The 23,270-nt window shown below is 46.9% G+C and overlaps 1 protein-coding gene across 1 annotated transcript in view; it reads left to right on the top strand.

Annotated features, from left to right (window-relative positions):
- Positions 1 to 11,820, top strand: part of LOC144488550 (SLIT-ROBO Rho GTPase-activating protein 1-like) — a 45,659-nt gene extending 33,839 nt beyond the window's left edge. The window contains exons 8-11 of the mRNA XM_078206610.1: positions 4,203 to 4,383; positions 4,885 to 5,022; positions 6,608 to 6,950; positions 11,167 to 11,820. Of these exons, the coding sequence (XP_078062736.1) occupies positions 4,203 to 4,383; positions 4,885 to 5,022; positions 6,608 to 6,950; positions 11,167 to 11,547 (1,043 nt within the window). The 3' untranslated portion in view covers positions 11,548 to 11,820. The remainder of the gene's footprint in view (positions 1 to 4,202; positions 4,384 to 4,884; positions 5,023 to 6,607; positions 6,951 to 11,166) is intronic.
- The last annotated feature ends 11,450 nt before the right edge of the window (positions 11,821 to 23,270 follow it).

Raw genomic sequence — 23,270 nt, 5'->3', positions numbered from 1 at the left:
ACCTTTCTCTCCTCACTCCATCGCTCTTCTTTCCCTCCTACCCACCCTACTCCACCCTCTCACCTAGTGCTCTTTTCCCTCTCCCACTCCCCCTCTCTTTTCCTCCCTCCCTTTTCTTCTCCCTCTCCCTCTTTTCCTCTCTCTCACTCATTTTCCTTTCTGTCTCTCTCTTTTCCCTCTCTTTCTCTTCCCTCCCTCTCTTTCTCTTCCCCCTCTCTCTCGCTCTTTTCCCTCTCTCCCTCTTTTCCCTCTCACTATCCCTTTTCCCTCTCTCTCTCTCTTCCTTCTTTCCCTTTTTTCCCTCTATTCCCTCCCTCCCTCTTTTCCCTCTCTCTTCCCTCTCCCTTTTCCCCCCTCTCTCTTTTCCCTCTCTTTCTCTTCCCTTCCTCTTTCTCTTCCCTCCCTCTCTTTCTCTTCCCTCCCTCTCTTTCTCTTCCCTCTCTCTCTCCCTCTTTCCCTCTCTCCCTCTTTTCCCTCTCACTATCCCTTTTCCCTCTCTCTCTCTTCCTTCTTTCCCTTTTTTCCCTCTATTCCCTCCCTCCCTCTTTTCCCTCTCTCTTCCCTCTCCCTTTTCCCCCCTCTCTCTTTTCCCTCCTCTCTCTTTTCCCTCCTTCTCTCTTTTTTCTCTCTGTCTCTCTCTGTTTTCTCTCTTCCGCCCTCTTTTTTTCTCACCTCCCTCTCTTTCCCTCTTTTCCCTCTCTCCTCCCCCTTTCTCTTCCCCCCCTCTCTCTTTTCCCTCCTTCCCTCTCTTTTCCCTCTCTCTTTCTCTTCCCCCGCCCTATTTCCTGACCCACACTTTTCTCTTGCTCCTCTGCAGTGTCTCCCGAGCTGCCATTTGTTGAGGCAGTGATGTGAGGTATGGGCATCACCTGATGTTGGGGAATGAGACATAATAGACTATCAACAGATGTCAGTTGCTTTTTGACTTTTAACTATTTTTTGGAACATTTTAATACTTGCTAGTGTGTGAGTAACAATGTTGCTGTGTCCCCCTAGTGTCTCGGTGTATAATTGTTTTAAAGTTTAAAGTTTATTTTATTAGTCACAAGCAAGCTTACATTAACACTGCAGTGAAGTTACTGTGAAAATCCTCTAGTTGCTACATTCCAGTGCCTGTTCGGGTACACTGAGGCAGAATTTAGCACGGCCAATGCACCTAACCAGCACGTCTTTTGGACTGTGGGAGGAAACCGGAGCACCCGGGGGAAACCCACGCAGACACGGGGTGAACGTGCAAACTCCGCACAGACAGTGACTCAAGCCAGGAATCGAACCCGGATCCCTGGTGAGGCAGGAGTGCTAACCACTGTGCCACCGTGCTACTGAGACCTAGTAAGAGATCCAAACCAGGCTAACTCGGCGAGGGAGGTGGTGGAAGAGGGTCACCTGGATTTTTCCTGATCCTGATTCCCTGGTGAAATATTCACTCATGTAGTTACTCTGATGAGGACAGGAGGTCAATGGGGCTGTAGCTCAGAAGAGAAATTGACGTTCAATGGTTGCACCATCGCTGATACCCCACTATCAACGTCCTGGCAATTACCATCGACCAGAAACTCAACTGGACAAGAGCAGGTCAGAGGCTGGAGATTCCACAGCGAGTAACTCTCATCATGACTGTCCACCATCTACAAGGCACAAGTTGGAGTGTGATGGAATACTCTCCACTTGCCTGAATGTGTGCAGCTCCAACAACACTTAACAAGCTCAACACCATCCAGGACAAAGCAGCTTGTTTAATTGGCACCCCATCCACCACCTTAAACACCCACTCTCTTCATCACTGACGCACTGCAGCAGCTGACCAAGGCTCCTTCAACACTACCTTCCAAACCCACAATCTCTACCACCTAGAAGGTGGCCACTCAAGTGGATAGAGCCGTGAAGAAGGCCTATAGTGTGTTGGCGTTCATTCACAGGGGGTTGGAGTTTAAGAGCCGTGGGGTTATGCTGCAACTGTATAGGACCTTGGTGAGACCACATTTGGAATATTGCGTGCAGTTCTGGTCACCTCACTATAAGAAGGATGTGGAGACACTGGAAAGAGTGCAAAGGAGATTTACCAGGATGCTGCCTGGTTTGGACAGTAGGTCTTATGAGGAAAGGTTGAGGGAACTTGGGCTTTTCTCTTTGGAGCAGAGGAGGTTGAGAGGAGACTTGATAGAGGTTTATAAGATGATGAGGGGGATAGATAGAGTGAACGTTCAAAGACTATTTCCTCAGGTGAATGGAGCGGTAACTAGGGGGCATAACTATAGGGTTCATGGTGGGAGATATAGGAAGGATGTTCGAGGTAGGTTTTTTACTCAGAGAGTGGTTGGGGTGTGGAATGGACTGCCTGCAGGGATAGTGGAGTCAGAAACTTTAGGAACATTTAAGTAGCTATTGGATAGGCACATGGAGTACTTCGGGATGATAGGGAGGAAATAGCTTGATCTGGGTTTCAGACAAAGCTCGGCACAACATCATGGGCCGAAGGGCCTGTTCTGTGCTGTACTGTTCTATGTTCTATGTAGAAACACAGGGGCAGCAGATAGAATTCCTAAAGTGCAGAAGGATGCCATTTGGCCCATTGAGTTTGCACTGACCCTCCAACAGAGCATCTTACCCAAGCCCACCCCTCACCCTATCTCTGTAACCCCATGTATTTACCCTGCTAATCCCCCTAACCTACACATCTTGGGACACTGAGGGCGAATTTAGCATGGCAAATCCACCTAACCTGCACATCTTTGGAGTGTGTGAGGAAACCGGAGGAAACCCACACAGACACGGGGAGAACGTGCAAATTCCACACAGGCAGTGACCCAAGCCGGGAATCGAACCCGGGTCCCTGGCACTGTGAGGCAGCAATGCTAACCACCATGCAGCCAACGTATAAGTACACAACCACCTGCAAGTGCCCCTGCAAGCCATACACCACCCTGACCCGGATATATATCAGCCGTTCCTTCACTGCCACTGGGTCAAAATCCTGGAACTCCCTCCCTAATAGTGCTGTGAGTGAATGGACTGCAGCGGCTCAGAAGGAAGCTCATCATCACCTTCTCAAGGACAATTAGGGATGTGGAGTCAAATGGCCCACCCAGTGAAGCCCACCCCTTGTGAATCCAAGCCTATCCAGTCTCTCCTTATAGCTCAAATGCTCCATCCCAGGCAACACTCTGGTGAATCTCCTCCGTACCCCCACCAGTGCAACACATCCTTCCTATAATTAGGTGACCAGAACTGCACACAGTACTCCAACTGTGGCCTCACCAATGCTCTATACAACTCCAACATTACCTCCTTGCTCTTATAAGGCATGGTGGCACGGTGGTTAGCGCAGCTGCCTCACAACACTAGGGACCCGGGTTCAATTCCGGCCTCGGGTCACTGTCTGTGTGGAGTCTGCACGTTCTCCCCGTATCTGTGTGGGTTTCCTCCGGGTGCTTCAGTTTCCTCCCACAGTCCGAAAGATGTGCTGGTTAGGGTGCATTGACTGTGCTAAATTCTCCCTCAGTGTACCCGAACAGGCGCCAGAGTGTGGTGACTAGATTGATTCCGGAGATGAGGGGTTTGTCGTATGAAGAGAGATTGAACAGTTTAGGCCGATACTCTCTGGAATTTAGAAGAATGAGGGGAGATCAAATTGAGGTATACAAGATGATAAAAGGTATGGATAAAGTAGACGTGGAGCAGATGTTTCCTCTTGTGGAGCGTTCTAGGACGAGAGGTCATAGTCTTAGGATAAGGGGCAGCAAATTTAAATTAGAGTTGAGGAGAAACTACTTCTCCCAAAGGGTTGTGAATCTGTGGAATTCCCTACCCCAAAGTGCGGTGGATGCTGGGACAGTGGATAAATTTAAGGAGGAGTTAGACAGATTTTAAATTGGTAATGGGTTGAAGGGTTATGGAGAGAAAGCAGGAAAATGGGGATGAGGAGCATATCAGCCATGATCGAATGGCAGAGTAGACTCGATGGGCCGAATTCTGCTCCTATATCTTATGGACCAGGGGATTTTCACAGTAATGTCATTGCAGTGTTAATGTAAGCCTACTTGTGATACTAATAAATAAACTGAAACTCAACGTACGTCATGACTGATAAAAGCAAGTGTCCCGTATGCCTTAACTCCCCTAGCTTTGGGGAAGAGGATTGGGTGTAGTAGCGTGATTCAACCTCTGCTGTAACGGAGGCATCATATTCTGCTCTGTTTCAGAAGGCGAGCCCATTGAAGCAATCGCCAAGTTCGATTACGCTGGGCGGTCAGCTCGAGAGTTGTCGTTTAAGAAAGGGGCTTCGTTACTCCTGTACCACAGAGCCTCCGAGGACTGGTGGGAAGGGAGACATAACGGGCTTGATGGGCTAGTCCCCCATCAATACATCGTGGTGCAGGACACGTAAGTGAAGCTTCTCTCCTTCCCCCAACAATGGCTAACTGGCAACCAATCATCCTATGCTGGAGAAGCTTGGCTCTGACTTGTTTTATAGAGCCATAGAGGTTTACAGCATGGAAACAGGCCCTTCGGCCCAACTTGTCCATGCCGCCCGATTTGATTTGTTTTGATTTATTATTGTCAGATGTATTAGTACACAGTGAAAAGTATTGTTTCTTGCGCGCTATACAGACAAAGCATACCGTTCATAGAGAAGGAAAGGAGAGAGTGCAGAATGTAGTGTTGCAGTCATAGCTAGGGTGTAGAGAAAAATCAACTTAATGCAAGGTAGGCCCATTCAAAACTCTGATGGCACAGTAAGAAGTCTCACAACACCAGGTTAAGGTCCAACAGATTTATTTGGAATCACGAGCTTTCGGAGCGCTGCCCCTTCACCAAGTTGGAGGACTGTTCTTGTATCATCTCCCGAAAGTTGAAGCTCGTTTGCGCTTGTTTTTCTCTCAGGGATGACACCTTCTCTGACGCACTGAGCCAGAAAGCTGACAGCGAGACCAGTAGTGGACCAACTGCCGAAGATAAGTTGTCCTCCAAAAATGACACCAGCTCGCCGACAGATCGGATTCCAGATGTTTACGCCGCAAGGTCAGCTCCTGCGCCAGCGAATTATTCGGATGTCATTGATACGGAAGCGAAACACTCCCGATGCCGGGAATCTGAAATTAAAAACAGACAAAGTGCTGGAAATACTCCGCAGGTCTGATGGCATCTGTGGAGAGAGAAACAGAGTTAACATTCTGGCCAATGGCTGACAGCATTGGGTAATGGGAGGCAGTGGAGGAGTTGTATTGTCACTGGAACACTAATCCAGAGACTGGGCTTTGAATCCCACCACAGCAGGTGATGGAATTTGAATTCAATAAAATCTGGAATTAAAAGTCTAAAGGTGACCATGAAACATTGTCGATTGTTGTAAAAACCCATCTGGTTCAGTCAGGATATTATAATCTTGATTTTGTTTTCATTCGTGGGACATGGGTGTCGCTGGCTGGGCCAGCATTTATTGCCCATCCCTAGTTGCCCTTGGAGGGCAGTTGAAAGTCAACCACATTGCTGTAGATCTGGAGTCACACGTAGGCCAGACCGGGTAAGGACGGCAGATTTCCTTCCCTAACAGACATTAGTGAACCAGATTGGTTTTTCCGACAATCGACAATGGTTTCATGGTCATCATAGAATCCCTACAGTGCAGAAAGAGGCCGTTCGGCCCATCGATTCTGCACCAACCACAATCCCACCCAGGCTCCATTGCAGTAACTCCACATATTTACCCTGCCAATCCCCTGACACTAGGGTCAATTTTAGCATGGCCAATCAACCTAACCCGCACATCTTTCGACATCTGTAGCTTCTTAATTCCAGATATTTTTTATTGAATTCAAATTCCACCATCTGCCCTGGTGGGATTTGAACCCGGGTCCCCAGGACATGAGCTGAGTCTCTGGATTAATAGCCTAGTGATAATTCCTGGTGATAGGCCATCGCCTCACTCTGGCATATGTTTAAATATCTCAGGATTACAAATGCACGGGAAGTAACAGCCACACTCTGCTGGCACTTCAGTGAATGTTCTCCAGAGCAGAGAATGAGTTGGTTGTCCCTCAACAATTACTCAAAAAAAAACAAATTGCCCTGTAATTAATCCTTTTCGGTATGACATTTTTTTCATAGTGCCAATTATCCCATAGCGTCCTTTTCTTGAGCATGTTCAGATTCTTTTAAAATAGAACGAGCATTGAGATAGCGCCTTCCACATCCTCAGGATACGCCATGTCCTTCGAGGTCAAGTGAATTGTTTTGATGTTCTAAAGGCAAATGTGGCACTGAAGCTCTGGCAGGGTGTGGCTATCACTTCCATTTATTACAGGCCAGAGTGGATTTGTAAACCTGAAGTATACCTAAATTAGGATTAAAGGGCGAGATTATTCGGACTCCCAGCCGCGTGTTTCCTGCCAGCAGGAGGTGGCGCATTGTTTGTTAGTGGTAGGATTCTCCAGTCTCGCCGCTGTCAATGGGAATTCCCATTGACGTCACTCCCATCGGGGGTCCGATGCCAGCAGGACTGGAGAATCCCGCCCGTGTGAACGGCCGGAGAATTCCGGCCATGATATCGAGCCCCGTTTGTGCAAACTGTGTAAAATGGCCTGCCTTTTGTTTTTTTGTTGCTTAGACAGAAGAGGAGGCCGGAACCGCCAACGGCTCGACGCCCATTGAGAGTCAGCGATGGGCACTGCGCAGTGCGCCCGGCCCATGGCTTAGTAAGTAGCTCGGGGGACGGTGGCCCCTTGGTCACGCCCCCCCACATCAGCTCCCGCCTGTTCCTCCAGAATCGCGGCGTACCGGTCGACAGCCCGGAGCGGCGTCGCCGGGGTGGCCTTGGCAGCCTTTCCAACCTCAGCCGTCACGAGGCACTCAAAAAGATTGAGAGTCCACCAATCAGAAGGTCTACGTCCTCCGGGCAATACACCAGCTTCACTGAGCATAAACCTCTAGACCCTGAAACGATCGCCCAGGTCTGTGCAAGGCATTGATATTTTACTCATCTGCTCATATGTTTTAACCTTTACCGTGTTGGTTCATAGAACATACTGGTTCCATAGTGTCCAAAGATGTGCAGGTTAGGTGATTGGCCATACCAAATTGTCCTATAGCGTCCAAAGATGTGCAGGTTAGGTGGATTGGTCATGCTAAATTGCCCCTTAGTGTCCCAAGATGTGCAGGTTAGGTGACTGGCCATGCTAAATTGCCCCTTGGTGCCCAAAGATGTGTGGATTAAGTGGATCAGCTGTGCTAAATTGCCCCTCAGTGACCAAAGATGTGCAGGTTAGGTGGATTGGCCATGCTAAATTGTCCCTTAGTGTCCAAAGGTGTGCAGGTTAGGTGGATTGACCATGCTAAATTGCCCCTTAGTGTCCCAAGATGTGCAGGTTAGGTGACTGGCCATAATAAATTGTCCCATCGCGTTCAAAGATGTGCGGATTAGGTGGATTGGCCATGCTAAATTGCCCCTTAGTATCCAAAGATGTGTAAGTTAAGTTAATTGGCTAAATGCGTGGGTTTATGGGGATAGGGGTGGGCCTGGGTAAGATGCTCTATCGGAGAGTCGGTGCAGACTCGATGGGCCGAATGGCCTCTTTCTGCACTGTAGGGATTTTGTGGTTCCATTCTAACGGCACAAAACAAAAAATCAGACCATGTATACTTTAAATTAGGAACAGGTGGGATGAGGCAAAGTGCAAAAGTTGATGTAACGTTAGATAATTAATCAAGAATCCTTTCAACTCCGCAGAGCGTCAGCCACAACCTTTAATACGACATGCAAAAATAAAAACACTCCTCGGGTCTTCCAACTCACAGGGGTGTGTAATTAGGAACAGCAGTGAATGTACGCTGCCTATTACAGAAGTCTCTGAAATGAAGGGGTTCATATTATAAGAACGTCGGAATTAGAAGCAGAAGTGGGCAAATTCAACCCTTTGAGCCTGCTCCACCATTCAATCAGATCATGGTTGATCTCTCCCTGGTCTCAAACCCACCTCCCCACCTGTTCCCCATATCCCGTTTCCTATCAGAAATGTATCTATCTCCTTCCTGAAACCATTCAATGATTCAGACTCCACCGCGCTATGGGGCAGCGAGTTCCACAAATTCACCACCCTCTGCGAGAAATAGTTCCTCCTCATCTCAGTTTTAAATCTGCCGCCTCTCAACCTATACCTGTGACCGCTTGTTCTAGATTGCCCCACAAGAGGAAACATTTGGTCTACATTTACTTTATCAATCACTTTTAAAATTTTATATACCTCCATCAGATCCCCTCTCATCCTTCTCAACCTTGCACGGGCAGCACGGTGGCACAATGGTTAGCACTGCTGCCTCACAGCGCCAGGGACTCAGCTTTGATTCCCGGCTTGGCTCACTGTCTGTGTGGAGTTTGCACATTCTCCCCGTGTCTGCGTGGGTTTCCTCCGGGTGCTCCGCTTTCCTCCCACAGTCCAATAGACATGCTGGTTGGGTGCTTTGGCCGTGCTAAATTCTCCCTCAGTGTACCCGAACAGGCGCCGGAGTGTGGGCGACTAGGGAATTTTCACACTAACTTAATTGCAGAATGTAAGCCTACTTGTGACTAATAAATAAACTTTAAACTCCAGCGAGTACAAGCCCAAATGTTTAATCTCCTCATACGTCAACCCTTTCATCCCCGGAATCAATCTGGTGAACCTTATGAGGCTGAATGTTGGTGTGTTCGCTAGGATGGAATGTGTTGGTGTGTTATTCTGTGTTAGCTGGGATGGAATGTGTGGAGGGCGATTTCAGGATTGGGAAGGAAATATCTTTGAAAATCATTACAGCTTTCAGAAACCAGTTTGACAAGAGGAAGTCCAAATAATTATGTCCGCCTTGAAATGTGTATTAATGTTTGCTATTCTTTTGGATCTTATTTCAGACACTTGGCCAAAAAGCAAACACATAAGCGCTGTAAATGGAAAGTCGACCTAAATATGTTTATTCAAAGGGACTTTAGTTATCTACCAGGAAGCTATTAGGGATATTGTTTGATCCTGGCTTTCATTTCAGAATATCACAGGCCTCAATTTTATCCTTTAGGAAGGGGGGGGGTGGGGTGGGGGTGTCCACCACCAATTTTGAAGAATGCAGGTTGTCATGGAAATGTATAATATTCCTGGGCAAAGGCTCCTGTCACAGGCCTTGTTTCCCTGACTGGAAAGTTTCCAGGGAGGGGCGGGGTCACGGCCTCAAGATAAGGGGTCGGACATTTTGGACTGAGGAGAGGAGAAATGTCTTCACTTCACAGGGTCGTGAACCTTTGGAACTTGCCCCCTCCGGTGAGCTCTGGAGGCTCATTTGTTGAGTACCAGTATATTCAAAATCGAAATGGATGGAGTTTTGGGACCCAGGGGAAGCAAGGAATATGGGCATAGGGGAAGGAAGTGGTGTCGATGTCAATGATCAGCCATGATCTTAGTGAATGGAGGAGCAGCCTCAAGGAGCTGAATGGTCTCCTCCAGCTCCTATTTCAACCTCTCAGCCCTCTGGTTCTTCAGAAGGAACTCTTCAAAATGCAGCTAATGAAAATACAACAAAACTTAACTCCAACTTATAAATCAAAGAAAGGGTTTAATAAAGAAACATCATTACTCCAAACTTGGGGCCTCGCCCTGGGCCACTCCAAGCTCTCCACAATTCTACATACTTCCTTATTTATAGTGAATCAGCTGGTCAGCTGACTATTACATCACTCTGTAATTGGTCCCATGGTTTATTGGGTCAGCTGACCCTTACATCTTGTTCCCATTGGTCACATTACATCCAATACAAAGTTGTCGCTGGTTACATTCTAACACTATCTCTTGTGCTCTTTGGATCTTATTTCCCATGCTGATTATCTAATGATTGTTGTGTATATCCTGCACCAGTTTTGGTATGGACACTTAATGATATGGACACCTGTACGAAAACTGTGCTATTTGGAAGACAGAACCCTTTTGGTCCCTTCCCCTAAGTTGTGGAATGTGCACTGATGCTTTAATTTTGTTGGTGCGAATTTGTAGTTGACGTAAAAACCACCATTTTCCATTCGGAAACTCAAACGTCTGTGACTTTCGCTGTCGGCATTCCCTCACGCCAGATGTGTCTTGGCGTGGTCGGAATTTTACTTTCTCTCGAGAATAGAGAAATCTCAGATTGCAATTTCCAGACCTTTCCAATATGGATTTTATCTTTATCCTAGTATTGAGGAGGACAAGGCATGGTTGTGGCTTAGATAGAGTCATAGAGGTCTACAGCATGGAAACAGGCCCTTCAGCCCAAGCCACCCTTGTTTTTTAACCACTAAGCTAGCCCCAATTGCCCGCATTTGGCCCATATCCCTCTATACCCATCTTACCCATGTAACTGCCTAAATGCTTTCTAAAAGACCAAATTGTACCCGCCTCTACTACTGCCTCTGGCAGCTCGTTCCAGACACTCACCACCCTCTGTGTGAAAGAATTGCCCCTCCGGACCCTTTTGTATCTCTCCCCTCTCACCTTAAACCTATGCCCTCTAGTTTCAGCTCCCTGCCCTTTGGGAAAAGATGTTGACTATCTAGCTGATCATTATTTTATAAACTTCTATAAGATCATTATTTTATTTTATTTTATAGACCTCTATAAGATCAACCCTCAGCCTCCTACACTCCAGGGAAAAAAGTCCCAGTCTATCCAGCCTTTCCTTATAACTCAAACCATCAAGTCCCGGTGACAACCTAGTGATCTCTGGCGCTCCTATTCTGGTCCGCTGAGCATCCCCATTTTAAAACATTTCCCACTGTAGGACAGGCTTTCTGCTGCCAAGGTCCGACGCTTTGGAATTCTCTCCCTAAACCCTTCTCTTGTCCATTAAGGAGAATCCCTACCTCATGAATTAAGTTTTTGGGCAGCTTTCCTCCGCTATTCATGTCAATTTTTAAAATAACATTCCTGTGAAACACCGTACTACGTTAAATTATATAAATGCAAGTTGTTGTTGAAGAATGATCCAGAGGGCTATATTCACAGACATCAAAAAATGGGCCCAGTTGCCATTTAGATGTCTGTGACCAAATCTTTGCAACCTTTCAGATGGCCCAGCATGGTAAATGAATCTTTCATTTTATCAAAAAAAAAGCCAACGCTATTCTCAAAAAGTTTTAACAGGAAGAACTCTTTCTCTTTGCTTTCCTGGCAGGACATTGAAGAGACGATGAACAGCGCATTGAACGAGTTGCGGGAGCTGGAGCGCCAGAGCACGGCGAAGCACGCCCCCGACGTGGTCCTGGACACCCTGGAGCAGAAGAAGAGCTCGCCGGCCTCCCCCTTCGGCCCCTCGGAGGCGAGGAGCCCCCACCACTCGGTGGTGCTGAAGAGCGTCGACCCTTCCATCCGACGGAGCACCAGCTCCTCCAGTGACCCCATGAGCACCTTCAAGCCCGTGCTGTCGCCGCGGATGGGCCTGCAGCTCAAGCCGCCCGCCCTGAGACCCAAGCCCGTGGTTCTTCCCAAGACCAACCCCAGCGTGGGGCCTCCTCCCACTGTCCAGGGCTCCTCGGACAAATCCTGCACCATGTAAAGAAGCTGATGTAACTTGAAATCATCTTTGGAAAAACGTGGGCAGCTAAGGACATGGATAAGAATGTTGATATTTTAACATTTATAATTGGAGATGTATTCTTTCAGTGTTAGAATATCTGTCTCAGTAGTAAATTAACAAGGGCATTTGATTTCCACTTAAAGCTGGACCACTTATATGTGGAACTCACACCAATGTTAACTAGACTTGAAAACATATGCTGCAACAGTTGACTTTTTTTTTTACAAAAAAGTTAGCAAAAAAGGAAAGGACTCCCCGTCTTCTCGACAGAAGGGAGGGGGGGCGGGGAATGTCATAGCTTTTTTTGGTTGCCTGGAGTTGGCGGGAGGAGTTTCCGCATCAGTTTTACGATTTCTCGAAGAACAGCCACAGCGTGGCTGAGCGCTTGGCTTTTATTAATGACTTCTCCTTCCTGTTTTATCTTATTTTTTTGTTTGTTTGCGTTTCCCTTTTTAACATTCCTCCGGCCTTATTGCCACGATTTGCTATTACGAAAGCATGGCTTCGAAAATGAATGGAAAAGGGTCGATCGGACAAACCGCTCCTTAAACTGCCGCCATCTTTCCTGGATACAAGCAAATTGCTGCGGATGCTGGGATCTGAAACCAAAAGAGAAAATGCTGGAAAATCTCAGCGGGTCTGGCAGCATCTGTAAGGAGAGAAAAGAGCTGACGTTTCGAGTCCAGACGACCCTTTGTGCTTTGACGAGGGGTCATCGGGACTTGAAACGTCAGCTCTTTTCTCTCTTTACAGGTGCTGCCAGACCCGCTGAGATTTTCCAGCGTTTTCTCTTTTGGCCGCCTTTCCTGGCCACACGGTAATTTCGAAGATAGATCCTGCGCCAACTTCCTTGCCTATCTGCACACTTCAGCCTTCTCTCCCAAGCTGCATGCGTTGTTGACTGAAACGCTAAGATCAGTAAAGTTAAATATTCTAAGTTAAATATGGAACATGGAGGCCCCTGTGGTGAAGTCAATATCAGCCCCACTTCTTCCGAACACTTTGTACATTCACACATATAAGAACTAGGAGCAGGAGTAGGCCATCTGGCCCCTCGAGCCTGCTCTGCCACTCAATAAGATCATGGCTGATCTTTTCGTGGACTCGGCTCCACTTACCCGCCCGCTCACCATAACCCTTAATTCCTTTACTGTTAAAAAATGTATCTATCTTTGCCTTAAAAACATTCAATGAGGTAGCCTCAACTGCTTCACTGGGCAGGGAATTCCACAGATTCACAACCCTTTGTGTGAAGAAGTTCCTCCTCAACTCAGTCCTAAATCTGCTCCCCCTTATTTTGAGGCCATGCCCCCTAGTTCTAATTTCACCCACCAGTGGAAACAACTTCCCTGCTTCCATCTTATTGATTCCCTTCATAATGCCTATGCCCCACACTAAGTTATTTTCTTTATTGAACCATGTCAGATCCCGCCGCTGAGGGTATATTTAATTTGATGTACTCTTGTATTCTCATTCCCCGAGTTCTACAATTAGGTTTTGGTTAGCACCCAGCCTGTCTGATTTCAAGCAACTCACCCCTAATGTCATCTCCTATTTCTGGCGAATTGGAGACACTCCGCAGTCACCTGGAGTTCTCCACGTCCACTCTATCCAGGCCTCGCAGTATCCTGTAAATTTCAATAAGATTCCCCCCTCATCTTTCTAAACTCCAACGAATACAGACCCAGAGTCCTCAACCGTTCCTCATACGACATTAGCCAGTGTTACACATGAATTTCCATTGGAATGGAAAATGGCCGACTGATTCAATACTCTCCATCGGCCGACGTCAAGTTACCCCACGTCTCAGATTGCCTCCTCTCTGCCACAGGGGAGAGGCCGACCTCCAGTTTCCAGTTAGGATACAGGATTTTGTGTTCCACTTTGCTTCTGTTTATATATAAATGCTCATGTTTACATCGTCACAAAAGACTTCCCGGGTTTACATTTTAACACCAACATTTCCTCTTCTTCTGTCCCATCTCCTGAAATGGTATTTAGTTTTTCTCCAGCGTGACTTATGTCACTCACTCCATTTAGTCTGAAGCACATTGGAGAGGCGCTGCTTATCGAGGGGGGTGGGGGTAGCGAGAGGAGGCGAGCTCTTTAAAACATCCCCAACCGTGATAAAACTGAAAATAATGCCGGTGTAGCCTAGTGATCTTATCGCTAGACTGGAAACTCAGCTAATGTTCTGGGGACCCGGGTTCGAATCCCGCCACGGCAGACGGTGGAATTTGAATTCAATAAAAAATATCTGGAATTAAGAATCTACTGATGACCATGAAACCATTGACGATTGTCGGAAAAACCCATCTGGTTCACTAATGTCCTTTAGGGAAGGAAATCTGCCGTCATTACCTGGTCTGGCCTACATGTGACTCCAGAGTCAGACCAATGTAGATGACTCTCTACATTGCCCTCAGGAATGGGCAATAAATGCTGGCCAGCCAGCAACACCTATTTCCCACAAATGAATAAACCATAATAATTTGAAAAAAACACACACACATTGCGGGCAAATCAGTGCAGGTGACTACTCTTTTTATATTTCGTTAGGGTATCTGTCATATTTTACGGTTTGGAACTGTTCCAGCCCCCATCACAAGCCCCACACTTGCTGACCAAGGCACGGATCCCTACAACCGATAGCAATAGAATTGCCCACTAACCCCGATCTTTCTCTTCCCTGTGCTTTAACATTCATCAATGCGTCTCTGGTAAGCGTAACCAATTCGTACGTTCATTATAACCCAGAGGGGAATTTCGAGATGAATGTGGAAGGCACCGGGTCATACTGGGGAAGATGTGGGCTGGTGCCCTGCACTGAATCGATTTGATTTATTATTGTCACGTGTATTGGGATACAGTGAAAAGTATAGTTTCTTGTGCGCTATACAGACAAAGCAGTTCATAGAGTACATAAGGGAAAAGGAAAGGAGAGGGTGCAAAGCCAAGTTATATTAAGTAGATTAATGTGTTTCTTCACTAGCCAGCCTTGGGGTTAAGGCTCTTCTAAATCACAGAACCCTACAGTGCAGAAGGAGGCCATTCAGCCCATCAAGTCTGCACCAACCACACTCCCACCCAGGCCCTATCCCCATGCGTTTACCCGAGCTAGTCCCCCTGACATTAAGGAGCAATTTTCACAATCCACCTAACCTGCACATCTCTGGACTGTAGGAAGAAATGGGAGCACCCGGAGAAAACCCACGCAGTCATGGGGAGAACGTGCAAACTCCACACAGACAGTGACCCGAGCCGGGAATCGAACCCGGGTCCCTGGCACTGCGAGGTAGCAGTGCTAACCACTGTGCCACCGTGCCACCCCCCAAAGCATGCGCTCACTGTGGTGAGGATGCATCACTCTTCACCCTTGACAACACATTGCCACAGGCCCAATCCCTATCTACAACTTAGCAACCGGTAAGTACTGTTCTACAACAGCACGTTTGTAAATTTTGTTAATACCTCAGTGCTTTTTTCCCGCGGTGTGCTTTTCTCTTGGCGTTCTGCTACCAGAGGTGTTGCCTGGTGACCTCTTATAGTTGCTAGAATTTTCAGACAGATCCCCCGGGCAAACGATTGAAGTCCCCGGCACCATTGTCCACTCTGTGGCCCAATCTCGGTGTGCCCGGTCCTGCCAGGGTAGCACAGGTTCACAAGCACAGCTTGCCCACCAGGCGGGCCTCTCCGATCCATTTCCAATTGTTCCCGGGATGGTGCCAACATCTCCCCATTTCCTGCACCCTCATTTCATCCATGGCCGGTTAAATATGGGGAGGCTGGCTCATTACTGCTGCCTGCTCCTTCCCAAGTGAAAGGTGCAAAAAAGCCCCCATTGAGCCTCTCTCATCCAAATCTGACTTCAGACCCAGTAAGTAGTCTCACAACACCAGGTTAAAGTCCAACAGGTTTATTTGGTAGCACGAGCTTTCGGAGCGCTGCCCCTTCATCAGGTGAGTGACCTGATGAAGGAGCAGCGCTCCGAAAGCTCGTGCTACCAAATAAACCTGTTGGACTTTCACCTGGTGTTGTGAGACTACTTGCTGTGCCCACCCCAGTCCAACGCCGGCATCGCCACATCATGACTTCAGACCGGAATGCTACCCTTGGGAATCACCAAAGCATTGCCAGTGTTCAACCACCTTGTGGCACAGTGCACTGGTAGATTAATCCAACAGTGCCACAGTCTGCCTACTCAATCTTTTCAACGTACTGCCTATAATTTTACTCTTTTACAAGAACAACCTCAAAAGATTACAAGTCATTAAAAGCTATGTGTATCCAATCCGCAGTGACTGATCTAGATATTTAACTTATGACGCACATTCATTTGTGTCTGCCGTTGACTAAATTTAGTACTTTTTTGAGACTTTTTACAGTTTCCACCTTGTGTGGTCTTTTGAGAGAAGGCGATTGTACTTTTGAGGAACATGTAGTTATAGAGTTTACTTAAATTAATTTAAGAAGAAAAAAAAAGCAAAATGTGTACATTAGCCAAAGTGGATACTGCGACTTTGTACTGCTCCCAGGATTTGTATATTCAAATAATAATTATACTGGATTGCGAGATGTGCTCCCCGATGGATCCAATTCAGCAAAAATAATGTACAATGGAGATGATCAGTCTGGGTGCAATTATAGGGAATGTGTAATCCAAGGCCAAGCTTCTTAACACTGCAGTTTAAGTGGATTAGTCACAAACAGCAGCTACAGACACACGGAATGGTAACTACCACCGACCTGACAAACTCTGAACCTTTTTGCTGCCATTTTAGTTACAGGTAGTTTCCTAATTGTCAGCCGCTAGCCCATTGTGTCAGTGTACACCTGTGGCATGTACATGTGGTGTACACCTGTGGCATGTACATGTGGTGTACACCTGTGGCATGTATATGTGGTGTACACCTTTAGCATATACATGTGGTGTACACCTTTCGCATGGACATGTGGTGTACACCTTTAGCACGTACGTGTGGTGTATACCTCTAGTATGTACATGTGGTGTACACCTGTAGTATGTACATGTGGTGCACACCTGTAGCATGTACATGTGTACACCTTCAGCACGTACATGTGGTGTACACCTTTAGCACGTACATGTGGTGTATACCTGTAGCATGTACATGTGTACACCTTTAGCACGTACATGTGGTGTACACCTTTAGCACGTACATATGGTGTATACCTGTAGCATGTACATATGGTGTACACCTGTAGTATGTACATGTAGTGTATACCTGTAGTATGTACATGTGGTGTACACCTGTGATATGTACATATGGAAGTGCCTTTAAACTCTTGGAGGAACTTGAGCCTTGTTCCGTACTGTTGCACCTCCGTTTTCCACTCATTGACCAACTCTGCAGTTCAGAAGAGAGAGATGCAGTTTATTGACAATGTACTGTTAATCAGTTGTGACAATGCACTTTTGTGTATAGTACTGTACATCTGGCATGTAGCATTACCAATTTCAGTATATCTCCTGGTTTGTTCTAGATGTATCTTTCTAATAAAGGAAATTGGTTCCATCTTTCTAGGCTTTGTTTATTCAAAGGCTCCTCTTTCATCCCTCATTGTATATTGTATGTGCATTTGCAAACACACACATGTGATCTTGGACTGTATCAAAAGAGAATCATAGAATCCCGATAGTGCAGAAGAAGGCCATTCGCCCATCGAGTCCACACCGACAACAAGCCCACCCAGGCCCTATCCCCGAAACACCACAGATTTACCCTGCGAATCCCTCTCACATACACATCCCGGGATTCTAAGGGGCAATTTCCCATGGCCAATCATCCTAACCTGCAAATCTTTGGACTGCGGGAGGAAACCGGAGCACCCGGAGGAAACCCACGCAGACACGGGGAGCACGTGCAGACTCCGCACAGACAGTGACCCAAGCCGGGAATCGAACCCAGGTCTCTGGCGCTGTGAGGCAGCAATGGCTAACCGCTGCGCCACCGTGCCGCCCAAGGAGCATGAGGTAAATGTCAAAGAAGTGAATGACTTGTATTTATATAGCACCTTTCCTTTTTTTGATTTCATGGGACGTGGGCATCGCTGGTAAAGGCCAACATTTATATCACCCATCCTTAAGTGCCCTTGAGAAGGTGGTGGTGAGCTGCCACCTTGAACTGCTGCAGTCCATGTGGTGTAGGTACACCCACAGTGCTGTTAGGCACTGTTTCCTGACCACAACACATTGCAAACTGCGTCACAACCAATTGTCAAAATATAGGGAATGCAGCAGCCTGTATGCGCACAGCGGGGTGGCCAGAGAAAATACTCCCTGCTCTTATTCAAGGGAAGTGCTCTGGGATCTTTTACATCTGCCTAAGGGACGTCAGGTAGGATCTCAGCTGAGATTTCATCCACAAAGTGCCACTTCCAACAGCGCAGCATGCCCTCGGTACTGCCCAGGCCTAGACCTTGTGTTTTGAGTCTCTGGTCTTGAACCCTTGACCTCCTGTTACGTGGCACAGTTGTCTCTACAGCGGCAGAAGGCACAGAGAACACGGGAGTAAATAAGCTATTTATCTTGGACAATGAAAATAAGGACTGGATGATGCAAGTACAAATTTCGAAAGTCTTGTGCAAAGTTGGGGGAAAGATAAATCCTGACGAGATAGTGGCTCTGCATTTTGTGCGTGGAGTTTGCACGTTCTCCCCTTATCTCAGAGAGTCATAGAGGTTTACAGCATGGAAACAGGCCCTTCAGTCCAACTTGTCCAGTTTTTAACCACTACCCTAGTCCCAATTGCCCGTATTTGGTCCATATCCCTCCATACCCATCTTACCCATGTAACTGTCTAAATGCTTTTTAAAAGACAAAATTGTACCCGCCTCTACTACTACTTCTGGCAGCTTGTTCCAGACACTCACCACCCTCTGGACCCTTTTGTATCTCTCCCCTCTCACCTTAAACCTATGCCTTCTAGTTTTAGACTCCCCTATCTTTGGGAAAAGATGTTGACTATGTAGGTTTCCTCCGAATGCTCCGGTTTCCTCTCACAATCCAGTGATGTGGGGGTTAGGTGAATTGGCCATACTAAATTGCCGCTTAGTGTACCAAGATGTGTAAGTTTAGGGGAATTAGCCATGGTCAATATGGGGGTTATGGGGATAGGGTGAGGTGGTGTGGACCTGGGTAAAATGCTCATTCGGAAAGTCAGTGCAGACTTGATGGGCCAAATGGCCTCCTTCTGCACTGCAGGGATTCTATGATTCCTCGGGAGGACAGTAGAATTGGGTGTGGATTATAGAACTTTTGAAAAGGAACTGGGTGAAAACTGTTGTGGAATGAGACTGAGGGTTACAGAGATATTAACAAACCTGATCAACAGTAAGAAGTTTCACAACAGCAGGTTAAAGACAAACAGGTTTATTTGGAATCACGAGCTTTTGGAGCACTGCTCCTTCATCAGGTGAGAGGAGATTAGTTCAAAAACGGGGTGAACCTGGTGTTGTGAGACGTCTTGCTGTGCCCAGCCCAGTCCAATGCCAGCATCTCCACCTCAAGCCTGATTAAGGAAGCTGATTGATGTTCCCTAAGTAGAAATCAGTAGGTGCAATGAAAATAAGTACACGATCGAAAAAAAACTGCACATATTGCTGGTGAATGTGGCAGTGTCTCCTTTCAGAGCGTGCTACAGGAAAGATTGAGAGAGCAAGATGCCTTTAAATGCATAGCTGTGTGTGAATTCCTGTTGTCCTATGGTGAGAGATTGAGTGAGTTGAATCCACATTCTCTGGAGAGGTGCCCTCATTGAAGCATTCAAGATTCTGAAGGGGGTTTGACACAGTAGATGAGGAGAGATCGTCATAGAAATCATAGAATCCCTACCATGCAGAAGGAGGCCATTCAGCCCATCGAGTCTGCACCGACAACAATCCCCACCCAGGCCCTATCCCCGTAACCCCACATATTTACCCCGCTAATCCCTCTAACCTACGCATCCTGGGACACTAAGGGGCAATTTAGCATGGCCAATGCACCTAACCCGCACATCTTTGAACCGTGGGAGGAAACCGGAGCACCCAGAGGGAATCCACGCAGACACGGGGAGAATGTGCAGACTCCACACAGACAGTGGCCCAAGCCGTGGAATCAAACCCAGGTTCTTGGAGCTGCGAGGCAGCAGTGCTAACCACGGTGCCACCACAATCATTGAGCAGATTAAACATGACAGCACCTTCCCTATCACTGTGCTATTTACCTCACTAATCCCCATATCACAAAGGGGCAATTTAGCGTGGCCAATCAACCAACCCATACATCTTTGGAGTGTGGGAGGAAACCGGAGCACCCGGAGGAAACCCACGAAGACACGGGGAGAACGTGCAAACTCCACACAGACAGTGACCTGAGCCGGGAATCAAGCCCGGGTCCCTGGCGCTGTGAGGCAGCAGTGCTAACCACTGGGCCTGGCTGGGGGAATCTAGAACACAGGGGCACAGTTTCAGGATAAGGGGGCCGATTGTTTAGGACTGCGATGAGGAGAAATCTCTTCACTCAGAATTGTGAATTTTTGGACAATGTAGGTAATTTTATCTAAATGTGATGCTTGCAAATGGCTAATAATGAACTGGATGGCGATTATGAAGTCCGTCCAATGGTTTTAATGAATTGGGGAATTAGATGGGGTATACAATGGTTGGCTCCATTCATATTGCTGATTTTACCGTTGTCCAAACTTAGAATTGCCCCAATCAGGATTGTTTGCAATTATTCTACATCGGTTTTCTATCTTTATTCTGGTTAAACATATGATCAAGAGAAGATACCATGATTTGTCGCATCTATATTCCTACTTTTCAAATGGTTTCTGGATAAATCAATTCATACAGCGTAGAAGCAGGCCATTTGGCCCATCGAGTCTGCACTGACCCACCTTTTCTTTTAAGCTTATACAGGTCCTATCCCTGTAACCCCACGTATTCACCCCACTAATTCCACTCCCCCCCCCCACCCTCTGCCCCCACCTACACATCTTTGGACACCAAGGGGCAATTTAGCATGGCCAATCCACTTAACCTGCATATCTTTGGAGTGTGGGAGGAAACCGGAGCACCCGGAGGAAACCCACGCAGACACGGGGAGAACGTGCAAATTTCACACAGACAGTGGAGGACGTGCCCCTAACTACATCAACGGGGATGAAGTGCAAATGGTCGAGAGTTTCAGGTTTTTAGGTGTCCAGCTCACCAAAAACCTGCCCTTCTCCCTCCATGCCGACGCTATAGTTAAGAAAGCCCACCAACGCCTGTACTTTCTCAGGAGCGAAAGGAAATTTGGCATGTCAGCTACAGCTCTCAACAACCTTTACAGATGCACCATAGAAATACAGCTTGGTATGGCTCCTGCTCTGCCCAAGACTGCAAGGAACTAGAAAAGGTCGTGAATCTAGCCCAATCCATCACTCAAACCAGCCTCCCATCCATTGACTCTGTCTACACTTACTGCTGCCTCGGCAAAGCAGCCAGAATAATTAAGGACCCCACGCACTCCAGACATTCTCTCTTCCACCTTCTTCCGTTGGGAAAAAGATACAAAAGTCTGAGGTCACGTACCAACTGACTCAAGAACAGCTTCTTCCCTGCTGCTGTCAGACTTTTGAATGGACCTACCTCGCACTAAGCTGATCTTTCTCTACACCCTAGCTATGACTGTAACACTACATTCTGCACTCTCTCCTTTCCTTCTCTATGAACGGTATGCTTTGTCTGCATAGTGCACAAGAGACAATACTTTTCACTGTATGTTAATACATGTGACAATAATAAATCAAATTTTAAAAAACATCAAATTCTTGGCTTGTGCCAAGTTCCAACGTATGTTAAGGGGAGGTGATGGCCTCGTGGTATTATCGCTAGACTTTTAATCCAGAAATTCAGCTAATGCTCTGAGGACCCGGGTTCGAATCCCGCCCGGGCAGATGGTGGAATTTGAATTCAATAAAAAATATCTGGAATGCAGAATCTGATGACCATGAAACCATTGTTGATTGTCAGAAAAACCCATTTGGTTCACTGATGTCCTTTAGGGAAGGAAATCTGCTGTCCTTACCCGGTCTGATCTACATGTGACTCCAGAGCCACAGCAATGTGGTTGACTCTCAACTGTCCTCGGGCAACTAGGGATGGGCAATAAATGCTGGCCAGTCAGCGATGCCCATGTCCCACAAACGAATAGAATCTACTGCATTCCAGATATGCACAGCACTACACAACCTATGCAATAGATCTGACCCAGTTAAATTCATCCCACCATGAATATACAGGACAAGGAAGGACGTTCATTGTTTGATATTACTGTTCTATGGAATAAACCATTCTTCAAATAGAAAGTGTTTCAATATATGTTGGTGATGGAAAAACATTCTACTGTTGCTCCTCTTTCTCTTTGGACCAAATAATAAATGATCCTGTCGCTGAGTTTTGACAAGGTTGAAGCCTCCAATTTAACCAGGGTTTTGCCAGCGCATGTGATTAATGTTTTACCAATGCCGGTCTCGGAAGTTCCATCGAGGAATGAGTAGGCCAACACTATTCTTTCTGGGATAAGAACCTGAATTCAGCCAAGATTGGTGGGAGAAAACACTGATTGTAACGGCCTCACGTACAACCTTAACCCAGTTTGCAGTGAGCAGGGAACTAGCATAGCATTGCGTTAATTGGCAATCTCACTTGCCAATTAACATCACAAGGGGGGTCACAAGTCAGCCTGCTGTCTATTCTTCCGAAATTGACATGTAGCTGCACTGCAGAGGTACAGCAGCGTGAGCTTTACTCTGCGTCTAATTGTGATATACCTCAGCTTCCATATGGCTGTTCTGAATGATATCCCTCGCCTTGACTGACATAATAACACAGCACTGAAATCTTTACATCTCCAACCTTGTTTATTTATGAATCTTGCAGGCGCCGTTCCATTTTATTTACCTCCCTGTCAAATTGGATATCAAATTTATTTTCCACAATGCATCATTAACAAAATACACGGTTAAAGCTGTTGCAGCTTCGTTTTGTCAATGATTCATTCTCCTCCACCGATCACAAGGGAGGAGATTAATCCAGTCGGGCCAAAAGTTAGGACATCATTTAAAAGATTGATGGTCCCACACCGCCAGTCCATAGTCTTTAGTTTGTTTTCCTGCATTATCAATAGCGTTTGTCTCTCCCCAAAGGCCGCATCAATTCTGTAACACTGACGTCAGCCGATAGATTCCTGTCATTTGCCGTATCTCTGACGGTCGACTAGAAATGTTCAAATGTTTACTTCTAACTTCTATCATGTCCTGTTCTGAATAATCATATCCAAAGCAGCAGTCACAGCCAGAGCCTCTGATGACTTGTGCAAGTGGTACAGTGGTTAGCACTGCTGCCTCACAGCGCCAGCGACCCGGGTTCAAATCCAGCCTAGGGCCACTGTCTGTATGGAGTTTGCATGTTCTCCCCGTGTCTGCGTGGGTTTCCTCCGGGTGCTCTGGTTTCCTCCCACACGCCAAAGATGTGCGGGTTAGGTTGATTGGCCATGGTAAATTAACCCTAGTGTCAGGGGGACTAGCAGGGTAAATATGTGGGGTTATGGGAATGGGGCCTGGGTGGGATTGTGGCCGGTGCAGACTTGATGGCCTGAATGGCCTCCTTCGACACTGCACAGATTCTATGACTTCTCCTGGACCTACTGCAAA

Source organism: Mustelus asterias, unplaced genomic scaffold (genome assembly GCF_964213995.1).
Source record: "Mustelus asterias unplaced genomic scaffold, sMusAst1.hap1.1 HAP1_SCAFFOLD_1654, whole genome shotgun sequence".
Classification (NCBI taxonomy): domain Eukaryota; kingdom Metazoa; phylum Chordata; class Chondrichthyes; order Carcharhiniformes; family Triakidae; genus Mustelus; species Mustelus asterias.
This window is presented reverse-complemented; position numbering and strand designations above follow the sequence as displayed.